Here is a 15,636-nt window from a genome sequence, read left to right as displayed (position 1 = left end):
TTTTGAATGATTATATGGAGCTATTTATTTTATTATTGGCTGATGATGTTGTTCTATTATCTGAGACTGTGGTTGGTCTACAGACGCAGTTGAATAATTTGCAACATGCAGCATCAAATTTACACCTTAAAGTAAATATGAATAAGAGTAATATTGTTGTTTTTCGGAAGGGTGGATACTTGAGTGTAAGAGAGAAATGGAAGTATGATGGAAAGATAATGCCAGTGGTTAATGTTTATAAGTATTTAGGAATATTGTTCTCCACAAAACTCAGTTTTACCGCCACTTGTTGTGACCTTGCAAGCAAAGCGAAAAACGCATTGTTGTGTATATTACAAAAATTTGCCCAAGCTTGGTAATAATAATTTGAAAGTTTATTTAAATTTTTTTGATTCTCAGGTTTTGCCAATTGCAATATATGGAGCTGAACTGTGGGGTCTTGAGAAATCTGCATTACAGTCTGAAAAAGTTCATGTATTTGCCCAAAAGAAATTTCTTGGTCTTGGATCACGCACACCCAACGATTTTATGTACGACGAGATGAATAGGTATCCCATTTATGTGAATGCTGCAATACGTTGTGTTAAATATTTGTTGAAGTTGTTAAGAATGGACGTAAATAGATTACCACATACAGCCTATAAAATGTTGCGTGAACTGGATGAAAGAGGTAAAAGAAACTGGGTGTCTAGCGTACGTTGTAAATTATGTCAGAATGGTTTTGGGTTTGTATGGATGAATCAAGGAGTGCAAGATGAGAACCGTTTTTTGAAAGATTTCAGAGAAAGATTGATTGATTGTAGATGGCAGGAATGGAATGTTCATGTTCAGAACAGTGATAGATTTGCGTTATATAGGACATTTTGCACTGTGCACGAAGTAAAACCTTATTTATTATTGAACATGGATAGGCATTTGAAAATTATTATGGCAAGATTCCGAGGTGGAATAACAGAACTATTTGTGCACGTTAATCGATATAAGAGATACGATGCAGATATGTTGTTATGCCCATTGTGCAGGGAACGTAAGGAAGATGAGTTTCATTTTGTGCTTTGTTGCCCCGCACTTCGTGATTTGCGATGCCAGTTTATTCCTGCTAAGTTTTATAGAAACCCAAGTTTACACAAGTTTTCTAAGCTTATGGCATCTGTGAATGTACAAAATGCTGCAGAAAAAAATATAAACAGTTTTTCTCCAGTAAAACAACATCACCGTTTTACTGCAGCATTCTTGATTTCAATTTTACTGCATTAAAATGTTTTGCTCCAGAAAAACCCGTTGCTTCGGCGAAAGATGACATTATGCAGAAATGCTGCAGAAAAGACAATTTTTCTCCAGCATTTCTGTTTTTCTGCAGAATAACTGAATAATGCCAAAATGCTGAAGAAAAAGTGTAAACAGTTTTTCTCCAGTGAAACAACATCACCGTTTTACTGCAGCATTCTTGATTTCAATTTTACTGCAGTAAAACTGTTTTACTGCAGAAAAAAACGTTGCTCTCGCAAAAGATGACATAATGCAGAAATGCTGCAGAAACAAACAGTTTTTCTCCAGCATTTCTGTTTTTTTTCTGCAGAATAACTGAATAATCCCAAAATGCTGAAGAAAAAGTGTAAACAGTTTTTCTCCAGTAAAACAACATCACCGTGTTACTGCAGCATTCTTGATTTCAATTTTACTGCAGAAAAAAACGTTGACAACGTTGCTCTCGCGAAAGATGACATTATGCAGAAAAACTAGAAATGCTGCAGGAACAAACCGTTTTTCTCCAGCGTTTCTGTTTTTCTGCAGAATAACTGAATAAAGTCATAATCCGCTAAGGATACAATACTCACGGTGTGTCAACTGATTCCGTTCATCCACCGGATGTTTCCGTTCATCCGCAGGATGTGTCCGTTCATACAGCCCCATTTTTGTCACTTGCTTCGGGAAAAACGTTGTAGTAAGTCGTGTGGGCAGCGCGCTTGTGTGATATTGAAAGAATAAGATAGCGAAATGGTTGGGCTATGTGTACGATAAGTACCAAGGTGCTAGTGAATCCTAATAATAACACACGCGGGCCGAACGTGGCAAAATTGCCTGATTTTTTAACATTTTCTTGTTTTTCTCGCTCTGTTATCGAATCTGACCCCTGATTTGCACATGATCACCAAAACCATTGCCTGTTACGACATTTCGCTTGAACAGAAGTTTATAGAAACCCATGGCTTTTGTACAATCACTTGTCTTTTGAAAACATACAGATTCCGTTCATACCCCATGTTTCCGTTCGTACAAAAGTGCATGTTTCCCTTCGTACGAAAAGCGTTTCCGTTCATACACATTCGTTAGATCAGAGTGAAACAGGCCCCCACTACAAGTTCTGTGTATTCCAATCGTCTTCAAATAGCACAAAGTACGAATGCGTGTGATATTAGACCTATGTGAACCATAAGATGAATTGAATTTGCAAAAAACAGTTTTGTGTCCGTTCGTACTGATTTTGACGGGAAAATGTGTCTGTTCGTACCACTTTCATCAAATTGTTTCCCTTCGTACGCTTTTCATGACGTTTGTGATTTTTGGTAGAAAGCTTGTGCAATTAGCATTTTAATACCTCTAATTCGACTTATGTATAACCCATAATGCATGTTGTTCATGAGTGCAACAACACGCGACTGTGGCTTTTCTGGTGCAATACCATCCCTGTTTAAAATCTTACTGAAGAGCAAACATTTTGATAAGTGTGTCTTCTTCCAGTTTCCTTACACAATGTCATTTCAAAGATCTAAACTTATGTGAAACCTGTTCAAAATAATTATGCTTTCTGCAAGCTAAACCTAGCATTTTCAGATTTTTAATGACCAAACTTTTTTTTTATCATTTTTTAAGCTTTGAAGCTGAAATGCAATCCCATAGTACGGGGGTTGCCTGGCTAAAGTTTTAAAATCAATTTGATAAAAAAATGAGGGTGTGACAGTGCGGCCTCAACTTTTACAAAAAGTCGGATATGACGTCATCAAAGACATTTATAAAACAAGTCGCGTAAGGCGAAAATACAACATTTAGTCAAGCTGTCAGAATGAAACTGAAGGCAATGCAATTTTTCAGCAAGACCGTATACTCGTAGCATCGTCAGTCCACCGCTCATGACAAAGGCAGTGAAATTGACAAGAAGAGCGGGGTAGTAGTAGCGCTGAGAAGGATAGCACGCTTTTCTGTACCATCTTCGTTTTAACTTTCTGAGCGTGTTTTTAATCCAAACATATCATATCTATATGTTTTTGGAATCAGGAACCGACAAGGAATAAGATGAAAGTGTTTTTAATTTGATTTCGACAATTTAATTTTGATAATAATTTGTATATTTTTAATTTTCAGAGCTTGTTTTTAATCCAAATATAACATATTTATATGTTTTTAGAATGAGAAAATGATGAGGAATAAGATGAACGTAAATTTAGATCGTTTTATAAATTTTGTTTTTACAATTTTCAGATTTTTAATGACCAAAGTCATTAATTAATTTTTAAGCCACCAATCTGAAATGCAATACCGAAGTCCGGCCTTCGTCGAAGATTGCTTGGCCAAAATTTCAATCAATTTGATTGAAAAATGAGGGTGTGACAGTGCCGCCTCAACTTTTACAAAAAGCCGGATATGACGTCATCAAAAATATTTATCGAAAAAAAGAAAAACCATGTCCGGGGATATCAATCCCAGGAACTCTCATGTAAAATTTCATAAAGATCGGTCCAGTAGTTTCGCTCTACACGCACGCGCACACACACACACACACACACACACACACACACACACACACACACACACACACACACACACACACACACACACACACACACACACACACATAAACCACGATCCTCCTTTCGATTCCCCATTTATGTTGAAACATTAAGTCAAAACTTGACTAAATGTAAAAAGGACTGATAGAGCCTGGATAATGTTTTTTCTTGATTTGTCTAAATTCTGCTCATGATTATCACAGGTGAAGCAAATGGCATGATAGGAGTAACATACAAATGTACATGTTACTTAGTTCAGTCTTAGTTGCAGTGCTGCAAAGCAAGCACAACTGCACAAATCAATCTTCGTTCTTATCAAAACACACAGAAAGCTCCGTCACTGAACACATTACTGAAAAGTGGACGAAGGGAAACAATTTGATGAAAGTGGTACGAACAGACACATTTTCCCGTCAAAATCAGTACGAACGAACACAAAACTGTTTTTTGCAAATTCAAGTCATCTTATGGTTCACATAGGTCCAATATCACACGCATTCGTACTTTGTGCTATTTGAAGACGATTGGAATACACAGAACTTGTAGTGGGGGCTTTTTCACTCTGATCTAAAGAATGTGTATGAACGGAAACGCTTTTCGTACGAAGGGAAACATGCACTTTTGTACGAAACGGAAACATGGGGTATGAACGGAATCGGTATGTTTTCAAAAGACAAGTGATTGTACAAAAGCCATGGGTTTCTAAAAACTTCTGTTCAAGCGAGATGTCGTAACAGGCAATGGTTTTGGTGATCATGTGCAAATCAGGGGTCAGATTCGATAACAGAGCGAGAAAAACAAGAAAATGTTAAAAAATCAGGCAATTTTGCCACGTTCGGCCCGCGTGTGTTATTATTAGGATTCACTAGCACCTTGGTACTTATCGTACACATAGCCCAACCATTTTGCTACCTTATTCTTTCAATATCACACAAGCGCGCTGCCCACACGACTTACCACAACGTTTTTCCCGAAGCAAGTGACGAAAATGGGGCTGTATGAACGGACACATCCTGCGGATGAACGGAAACATCCGGTGGATGAACGGAATCAGTTGACACACCGTGAATACTGTAGAAGGAAGGAACAAAATGAAGAAGAACAACAGGCAAGTGTTACTGTTTTTCGTCCGACTCCTCTGTTTTCTCCGACCCCAGAAAAGTTTATTGAAAAAGAGGAAGAAAGTAGAGATACCGACGAACCTCCCCGATGTAAACAACCGGACATTCCATTCCTGTCATACACGCACGTACACAGCACGTGAATTCCGTGACGAAGGGCGACTCGCCAAGCGTGCAGTTACCAGTGAATCTGTGTCAAAACCATTCAGTGACATGCGTGCTGAGGCGTGTGACTACGAAACAATCACATTGACTGTAAACACAGACTTCAGCATGGACACTGAAAACGAAACTGTGGTCAGCTGCAACGAAAAGGGGACAGAGGAAGAGTTGGCCATTGAAGAGAGAGCAGAGCGAGTAGGCTTCAACTTGGAAGACATACGCGACAGACAGACTCGATATTGGAAATCCAATAACGCGAATCAAGCAAAATGTGTACATCGTTTTATCGCGATCGACATTGAGCTTTATTCCGATACCCCTTCCCCTCCCTTCCCATTGCAAGCGGCCGATGGCCTATAGCAATTACATGTTCGTATTCTCTCTGTCTCTCTCTGTCTCTGTCTATGTCTCTGTCTCTCTGTCTGTCTGTATGTCAGTCTGTCTGTTTGTCTCTCTCTCTCTCTCTCTTTCTCTCTCTCTCTCTCTCTCTCTCTCTCTCTCTCTCTCTCTCTCTCTCTCTCTCTCTCTCTCTCTCTCTCTCTCTGCTCCCATAACCCATTTGTTTGGGATTTCAGAGACTAGGCTGGACTCACGCATCTGTGATGATATGCTGCGGTTTCCTCATTATTCTGTAATCCGACGTGACAGTATGGAAGTAGAACATACTGGTCTTGCTGTTTATGTCCATGATTCCATAGCAAAGTTTGTTAAGCGCAGGGCTGATTTGGAAGTGAACAGTATTGAATGCCTTTGGCTCGAAATTTCGTATAAGAATTCGAATTCTTTTCTCCTCGGCTTTGTATAGAAATCCCGCATCCCATTCAGCTTGGTCTGACGATTGTATTGATTTGATGGATAACATTAAATGTAATAATCGTAATGTATTGTTACTTGGTGATTTAAACATCGACTTGCATAAAACCCAGACAGCCTGGCGCTCAGTAACGTCTCTCTTTGGATTCCATCAACTTGTGAACACCTCAACCAGATTGACTGATACAACATCAACGTTGATTGACCACATTTACACTAATAATACCTCCATGGTGTCAAACGTGAAAACTGTACCTTCAAGCATCAGTGACCATTGTTCAATATTTTGTTCTTGGTCGTTCAAGTTGCCTAAGCCGGTGCACAAGGGCCATACAACTATTGAATACAGAAGCTTTAAAAAGTTTGATGAAACCAAGTTCTTCTTTGATCTCAGTTCAGCACCATTTTCCTCTGTGTTTAATCATGTTGTTGCTGACGAGGCATTAGGCGCCCTTTTAGATATACTTTATCCTATAATGGATAAGCATGCCCCACTACGTCACCACAGAGTGAAATATCCATCTCTTCCCCCATGGTTGACGGAACAGATTATTGAAGCCATGTCCCTGCGTAATTTTTACAAAGCAAACAACATGAAGTCTGACTTTAAGAAACAAAGGAATAAAGTGACAGAATTAACACGTCAAGCAAAAGCAAATTATTTTAATACATTAATCGAGGACAAGAAAGATATTGCAACAGTTTGGCGTGCTGTTAATAACATATTAGGTAAATCTAAACAGAACTCAAATCGGTCTGCCCCAACCATCTCCTCTGAAGATTTTAATAACCATTTTTTGTCCCTTGCCAATAAGCTAAATGAATCTGCAAAATGCGACAGTCCTAATTCTGATTTTGAAGTCTCTCTCTCAAAATTACATGATTTTTGTAATGACAAATGTAAACCAGACGATTTTTTTTTACTATTCCAGACATGGCAGTGCATGAGGTAGGTAAGGCGCTAGAAGGCCTTGAAAAAAAATCCATGGGTCCTGACAAGATTCCTGCTTACTTGGCCAAATTAGCTCTACCATATATTGTGGAGCCACTCACCTATGTGTATAATCGACCGGCACGGTTGGCCTAGTGGTAAGGCGTCCGCCTTGTGATCGGGAGGTCGTGGGTTCAAACCCCGGCCGGGTCATACATAAGACTTTAAAATTGGTAATCTAGTGGCTGCTCCGCCTGGCGTCTGGCATTATGGGGTTAGTGCTAGGACTGGTTGGTCCGGTGTCAAAATAATGTGACTGGGTCAGACATGAAGCCTGTGCTGCGACTTCTGTCTTGTGTGGCGCACGTTATATGTCAAAGCAGCAGCGCCCTGATGGCCCTTCGTGGTCGGCTGGGCGATAAGCAAACAAACAAACAAATGCGTATAATCTCTGCATAAAGCAAAATACTGTACCTAGTTTATTAAAGAGAGCAAAAGTAATTCCACTCCATAAAGGTGGAAATTTATCCGACCCAAATAATGTTAGACCCATTTCCTTATTACCCATTTTATCCAAACCATTGGAAAAACATATTCACAAACATTTGCTCGCGTACATAGAAAGCAGAAACCTTTTCCATCAATTTCAATCTGGTTTTCGAACAAATCACTCTTGTCACAGCGCCCTTACCACGCTATGCGACACCTGGTTGTCTGCAACAAACCGATCTGAAATCAGTGGTGCTGTGTTTCTTGACTTTAAAAAAGCGTTTGATCTTGTTGATCATTCAATTTTATTGAAGAAATTACGGTTGTATATCAGAAACAGTTCAGTGTGTAACTTTTTTGCTTCCTATTTACAGGACAGATCTCAATATACTGCCCTAAACTGTAAAATATCTACTGAGGAGACTGTGAAATGCGGGGTGCCTCAAGGGTCAGTGCTTGGGCCGATCTTGTTCTGTCTGTATATCAATGATCTGCCACTGCACATTTCTGATAGCAATGTAAGAAGTGATTTTTTTTGCTGACGATTCTTCTCTTCATTCAAGTGGAAAGTCTGTTCCAGTAATAGAGTCCTCCCTTCAAACAGCTTTAAACGATGTAAATAACTGGTGTAGTGCTAATGCTATGCTTGTCCATCCAATAAAAACTAAAAGTATGGTAATTGCAACCAGACAAAAACACCAGATTTCTCCACTCAAACTAAATCTTACTATTGGTACGCAATCAATTGAACAAGTTCAACAGCATCGCGTTTTAGGGGTAATTATTGATTGTGAATTCAAGTGGCAGGCACAATTACAGCATATTTGCAAGAAAGTAGCCAAGAACGTTTTCCTCCTATCCAAGTTAAAGCAATTTACGGACAGAAGGACTCTGGAAATGTTCCACCATGCTCATGTAATGCCTCACATCAATTATGTTTCGACGCTCTGGGATGGCAGCAGTGATGTCCACTTGAAAAAGTTAGACTCTCTATCGTCGCTCGGCTAAACTCATCGTAATTGATAATGCCTCAACAGATATGAAATTAAAAATGCTTAACTTTCTTCCACTGGAAAAGCATCTCAAGTGAAACAAAGCCATTTTCATGCATACATTGTATTACAGTAAAGTGCCGATTTACATTACATCATTATTTAATAAAGCTATACCGACAGATATGGGTCGGTCAACTTGATCCCACCGATTCCACGAATTGACCTTTATAAGACCAGTCTTGCTTTTTCGGGTACATCAGTTTGGAATTCACTTCCATCATCCTTTTAACCACTTAAAGTCATTAAAACGTTTTAAAAAATGTGTCAAAAAACACTTAATGTCTGAGTAGTTTAACGCGTTTTGATTTACCACACTTAGTATTACGCCAAAGATATGCTGTGCATTGTATATTCTGAACATAGTTTTGTGGTACTATTGCTACATGTTTGATTGCTACCAGCTTGTACTTATAATTACCTGCATAGTATGCATTTTATTTTATAAATAACCACATATGTATGCTATCCATGCCTCATCTTCATCATCATCATCATTATCATCATCATCATTATCATCATCATCATCATCATCATTATCATCATCATCATTATCATCATAATCGTCATATTTATCATCACGTGCTGAAGTTTTCTGACCTCCTTTTGTTGGTAAACGTTTTTAACTTTTTAATTTTTAAATTTTTAATGTTATCATTGTGTGTCTGTGCGTCCCAAGGACAGATTGTAAGAAAAGGCGTAGCCTTAAATCTTAATCCTTGTTAAATAAAGTTCAATTTTCTCTCTCTCTCTCTCTCTCTCTCTCTCTCTCTCTCTCTCTCTCTCTCTCTCTCTCTCTCTCTCTCTCTCTCTCTCTCTCTCTCTCACAAATACACAGACACACACAGACACACACACACACACACACACAAACACACACACACACACACACACACACAAACACACACACACACACACACACACACTTACACCCGTCGCGATATAACCTTGAACGGTTGAAAACGACGTTAAACACCAAATACGAATACGAATACGAATACGAATACTTTATTATCTCATACAGAGAAATTTCAGTGTGGTGCACATTAAAAGACAAAACAAATAATAAGACAACAGATAAACATACCATACGAAGCATACTACACTCGCGCACGCATATGTACACTAACAGGAATAGTAACATAATTCCAAATAGGTTAATTGCCGTCAGCTTTAGCTAAAAGTTTAACGCTAAAAACTATCATTATCACAGGACTAGATATGTCATTGAACAATATTTATCACAGGACTAGTCATTCGGGGGTTATCACACTCAGCATAAGGGTGCACATCAAAGAGTGTAAAAAATATTCATCACAGAAATCAGTGCATATGTTCACCGGCACACATACTAGTTTTAATTAACTTAGGTATTTAAAAAGCCAATTGACTTTGGAATAAAACTGTTCTTAGTTCTGAGCGTGCGGAATCTGGGAGTGCGGAGGCGACGTCCTGAGGGCAGAAAGAACACACTTACACAAACACACACACTTACTCACACGAACACACGTGCGAGCGTGAACGTGTTTGTAAGCACTAAACCCTGACAATGTTTCTGATTGTTTTCTCTCATGTTTTTCTACCAACAGAAAATGTTGCCCTCAATAAGCCGTGCAAAATGAGCTTCCCGCGGAAGTTTTCCCCGGGGTGTGGGGGAGCGGTGAACGGCAACACGAGTGGTGTATACATGGACGATGGAAGCAACTGTATTCACACCAGCGGTAAACAAAACAACTCGTGGTGGGAGGTCAACCTTGGTCGTCCCTATGCGGTACACAGCATTACTGTGTGGGCCAGAGGTGAAAGTAAGTGATGAGGAGTGAAAGTACTGTGTCTATAAAAAGAAAGTCCAAAACCAAATAGAATGTCAACGTTCCAAAATTCAGAATCTAAAAACAAGAAACGTATGTTGTTGGAACGTTTAATCTTTGACAAAACAAAACGTTAGTGTGCCTATAGCCTATGTGTACGTACTATATAATTTGTTGTCTATTTGATATTCTTAAGGCTTGTTTAAAATAGCTTGGCTTGTCAAATGGAATGGAAGAGCAGTAGAAGTGTAATTTGACAAGTATTTTCTGCAGAGGGAAAATAATCCTCCATTTTCATGTTTTTGAAGAGTTTTGTAGAACATCTATGTGTGCATCTAGTTATTAGCTTGTTATCAGTTCTGTGTTTGTATAAGATATTCAGAAAGAATAACAGTCCGTTGTCAAATCTATTTTTGTCTGGTTGTTTTGTGCATGATTACATTTCAGTAAACACGACCTTTTTTTGATGTTTTAGAACATGCAGATTTACATAATAAGCCTGGATTGATGGTGTCAATTGACTTTTTCATGCATTTGATTGCATCTCCAAAGAGTTTATGTTGAAGATGTTTGAAAAATTTGGTTTTGGAACTGATTTTGTGAAATGGGTTGATGTTTTGATGAAAAACGCAAAAAGTTGTGTAAACTATTGTGGTTGGTTATCTGAATTTTTTAATATTGATTCCGGAATAAGGCAAGGGTGTCCTTTTTCCGCACTAGCCTTCGTATTAGCAGTTGAATTGTTAGCAATCAAAATTCGAGAGGCCAAAAATATAAAGGGTATGTCATTATGGAACAACGGAGATATGAATAAAGTTTTGAAAGTATTGTTGTATGCTGATGATGTTACATTGTTTTTGCAAGATGAACATGACATGTTCCAAGCCCTGGCTTTGATTGGTAAATTTTCAGAAATATCAGGTTTGAACATAAATCACCAAAAATCCAAACTAATGTGGTTTGGGTCGCGGAAGAATTGTAGGAATGAGTGTTGCGGTTTTGCATGTACAGACAAAATGAAAATTCTAGGTGTATATTTCTGTAATTATATGCGTGCGTCAAAAGTGAAAGAGAATTGGGAAGAGAGAGTGAATGTTGCAAAAAGGCTCATCTGCGTGTGGGAGAAAAGGAATTTGAGCATTATTGGTAAAGTCTGTGTATTCAAAACGTTTATTCTGCCACATTTTGTCTATATAATGCAGGCGCTGATTGTACCAGACGACGTTCTAACTGAAATTAATAGGTTAATGTTTCGCTTCGTGTGGCGCAAAAAAGATTGCAACAGAAAAGCATTTGAAAAGGTGAAAAGAACTGTTTTATGTAACAAAGTAAAGCAAGGTGGATTAAATATGATTGATTTGCGTCAGATGCAGTGTTCCTTTTTGTTAAGCTGGGTTGTGAACCTAACTCTGTCTAATGAAGACCAGAAATGGTCATGGCTCCCAAAAGCACTGTTTTTCCGTTTTGGGAGTCGCTTTGAGTGTTTTTTTGCGAACATTAATAGCAAACCATTTAAAGGATTGGACAGTATTAAATCGGAATTTTGGTCCGCTGTGTTGAAGGCATGGCTTGATAACAATCAAGTCGATAATAATGGTAATTCTGTTTCCGGTTTGTTGTGGAACAACAAAGATATAATTTGTCAAGGAAACCCACTCTTTTTTGCGGATTGGATTAAAAGTGGTATAATGTATGTGAGCGATGTGTGTGAGAATGGACGTTTTTTCTACCTATGAAGAAGTGTGTGAAAGAACTGGCTACACTGCAAATAGATTGCTTGAGTACAATGTTGTTCGAATAGCTGTACATCTCCTTTCAAGAAATGTCGATATAAACGATGTAAATTGTTCAGTCTGTGACATTCCGACCTTCTGTGGGAAAAAAGTTAAATCAGTAAAAGAAATTCGAAAGATTCTGGTAGGAAAACAATACAGCCAACCCTGTTCAGAAGGATTTTGGAGAAGAAAATTAGGATTTGAAATTGACGAAAAGAATTGGAACTTAGCAGCCACTGTCACTAGTGAAGTTCGATTACGTGTACTGCATTGGAAAATATTGCAAAACATTTATCCAACTAATATTTTATTGTGTAAAATGAAAGTGAAGGCTGATAAAAACTGTACATATTGTAAGGATGAACTTGATGTATTGGAGCATTTTTTCTTTGAGTGCCCAACAGTGCTCAGGTTTTGGAAATATATTGAAATGTACATTTTAGTAAACATTGGTGAAAGAATTAGGTTGAATGTTACAGATGTGCTTTTTGGTATAAAAAGTAACAGCAAAAATATGAAGAAGATTAATCACATTATTTTAATCGCAAAGATGTGCGTAAGCATTTTTAAAAAAACCGATTCACGATTAACACTGGAAATTATTTTTGGAAATCATGTTGTTTTGAGATTTCGTTAGTCTGAAGTTTTATTAATTAAAAACAAATTATTGTTTATTTTCTTTGATATAATGTAAAGACAGCCATACATTATGATGCGAATATTGTTTTAAAAAAAAGATCAATATATGATGACATATGATCATTTTGATGCTACACATGTTGACACGTATATTTTTTTCACGTATGACTATTTTTAGTCCTTTTGTATAATGTACAAGTTTTTCTGAACCGCATGTACATGAGAGAGTATAAGTGCAAACAGAAAATACAGTTACCATGTTTGTTAAAAAAAAAAATAAAAAAAAAAAATTCAAAGCGATAATGTTGTAACCGACAATGGAGAAAATAAAAACCTGCTAATTTTCAGGTTTAACCCAAACCGCGCCTGGCGGAAACTACACAGGGGTGGATACATGTTTGCGTGCGTTCAATCGTAAATAAAAGCTACCTGATATGAACTGAGACAGCGCGGTATCGTACAGCAACGACTGTCTCGTTCTGTGTCAAATGCAAGCAAGCTTACTACACGTAACAAACATCTAAACAAAAACGCCGAACACTAGCATCAAAGATCAAAGATCGTTCAATTTTACTTCGACACTATAAATAGATTCCAATACAAAAGTCACCTTGTATGTCACAAAGACTAACCGTTCATTGATAACTTCTGCCAGTACCACGGAAAAATGATTTGTATACCTTCGTGTTTGTAAAAACTTGCACAAGAAAAAAAGGGGAAGGGTGGTGAAAGTTGGTGTGTTTGATTGAAGAAGACAGGGATTTACCCAGTCAAAAAAAAAAAAAAAAAAAAAAAAAGTTCTGTGTTTGTATAAGATATTCAGAAAGAATAACAGTCCGTTGTCAAATCTATTTTTGTCTGGTTGTTTTGTGCATGATTACATTTCAGTAAACACGACCTTTTTTTTACCGTCTCATATTATGTTCAAACGACTGAAAATATCGCGACACACTGAATCGTTATTATCGTGGTTAGATGTTTCTCAGAATACATCAATACAGATGTAAACAGCATGTGTGTTATATAACCTTTCTGGTTATTGTGGGCCTGTTTTCCCTTACAGTTACAGGAACGAACTTCCTATTCAGAATGGAAGGGATAGAAATTACCGTGGACGGAAAGGAATGCTACAAATTTGACTCCGCCCCCACTAAAAGAGAGATCGCTATCAACTGTTCAAGTGGTGTTCTGAGCGGGACTGTCATCAGGGTGTATAAGAACGCCACAGCAGCAGGAATCCAGAGACCTAATCACACGATCAACATTTGCGAATTCCAAGTGTTCAGTACGTCAATTTGTCTTTTTTACTCAGCTTTGAGTCAGTTTAAGATGGTGACCCCCTTGTTTGTAACTTTTATTATTATTGTATTCAAACTAAGGATTGGGCATTATTCGAATACCTATGTAACTGTGAAGTAAAATCTGCATTTTGTTTTATTAATTAACATATTGTGATTTTGGTTGATGGCTGAAAAAATGCTGCGGCTCATTTTGAAGACAGACTCCGTTATAAATGACAACTTGCGAGGACATCACATAAAATTCAAACGGCAGAAATTAATATGTAAAGCGCAGAGAGCACAGTTGTGGTTCGCGCTATATAAGCTCCCCATAATAATAATAATAATAATAATAAAAATAAAATACTAAGTTGTATTTGTTTTCTAAGGACCATAATATATAATGACGTCATTTTACCAGCAAAAATGACTAATACTTCATTTATACCCGAGTACGCAGTACTAGGGTCCTGCAGACTTTAATTGTGTGTCTGTCTGTCTGTTCGTCTCGACTTAACAGCTTATTGCTGGGAAACTACTGGGCGCAGTTCGTTCAAAAGTTGATACACTAACTTGATAATAGGTCCGATTGATCGTATTAAAACTTCATAATGTTACCTGGGACCTAAATGCGAAATATTCCACAAAAACGACTCTTAACGGCGGGCGCGATTCGCGGTGGGATAGAACAGCCGTTCGGCTGATAAACCGCCCAGCCAGCGACACCACACCAGGCTTTGCGTGCTTTGCGTGCGTGTACCACTGCGCGAGGATTATAGGCATTTGAGTGCACTGGCGAATGTCAGATTTGTTGGCTTGGAGGAAAGCGTTTCCGACTATGGCCAAAGAGATCCGGGTTCGATTCCCGGCATGGGCGGTCTATTTTTTTTTTTAATTCTTGTTTACTATTGTTTATTATGAACGTTTTAATGTTTTATTTCACTCTAATAATTTTGTTGATTGTGTAAAATAAATATTTGTTTTTATTTATTTATTATTTTTTTTAAATCCAAGTGATCCTGGTGGAAAGCGATTCGTCTATGGCCAAAGTGACCCGGGTTCGATTCCCGGCATGGGCGGTCTATTTTTTTATTTTTTTTATTTTTTTTTATTTTAAATTCTTGTTTACTATTGTTCATTATGAACGTTTTAATGTTTAATTTTACTCTAATAGTTTTTTTAATTGTGTAAAATAAATTAAAAACATTTTTTTTTAATTATCCAAGTGATCCGGGTTCGATTCCCGGCATGGGCGGTCTATTTTTTTTTAATTCTTGTTTACGTTTGTTTATTATGAACGTTTTAATGTTTTATTTTACTCCAATAATTTTTTTAATTGTGTAAAATAAATTAAAATTTTTCTTTTTTTAAATCCACGTGCACAAGACAAAAACTTTCATACTGGGGGAGCGAGCCAGTCTGAAGAGTACTCGGGTCCAGCGCCAGCGTTTTTTGTTGTGATTTTGGTTTCACTTTAATTGATGATAGCTGCAACAGACAGTATCGTTATTAAGTCATTTGTTTCAGGCTGCACAGACGGCTACTGGGGCATTGACTGCAGTGAGAAGTGCGGTAACTGCAGTAACAGTGAGGTGTGTGACAAGGTGACGGGACACTGCTCCAGCTGTTCTCCAGGGCTGAAACCACCACTGTGTCGTGCAGGTATTTGCTTCAGGTGTATGCCATATGCATACTGAGAGATGAGTCTGGTTGTTGGCTGATTGGAGAGACTCTAGTGTGTCATATCCGTATAATTGAAAGCAGTCGTTATTTTA

General features: G+C 37.8%; 2 protein-coding genes across 2 annotated transcripts in view; both read left to right on the top strand.

Annotated features, from left to right (window-relative positions):
* Positions 1 to 9,974: 9,974 nt before the first annotated feature.
* LOC138965596 (fucolectin-like) lies at positions 9,975 to 15,625 on the top strand. Its single transcript, XM_070337778.1, has 3 exons — positions 9,975 to 10,161; positions 13,645 to 13,866; positions 15,389 to 15,625. The coding sequence occupies exons 1-3, from the start codon at positions 9,975 to 9,977 to the stop codon at positions 15,556 to 15,558; spliced, it is 579 nt and encodes a 192-aa protein (XP_070193879.1). The 3' UTR covers positions 15,559 to 15,625.
* The window catches only part of LOC138965595 (receptor-type tyrosine-protein phosphatase epsilon-like), a 41,097-nt gene continuing 41,022 nt past the window's right edge, over positions 15,562 to 15,636 (top strand). The window contains exon 1 of the mRNA XM_070337777.1: positions 15,562 to 15,565. Within this exon, the coding sequence (XP_070193878.1) occupies positions 15,562 to 15,565 (4 nt within the window). The remainder of the gene's footprint in view (positions 15,566 to 15,636) is intronic.

Source organism: Littorina saxatilis, linkage group LG4 (assembly GCF_037325665.1).
Source record: "Littorina saxatilis isolate snail1 linkage group LG4, US_GU_Lsax_2.0, whole genome shotgun sequence".
NCBI classification, from domain to species: Eukaryota; Metazoa; Mollusca; class Gastropoda; order Littorinimorpha; family Littorinidae; genus Littorina; species Littorina saxatilis.
The sequence above is the reverse complement of the archived record's forward strand: the minus strand, read 5'-3'. Positions and strand labels throughout refer to the sequence as shown.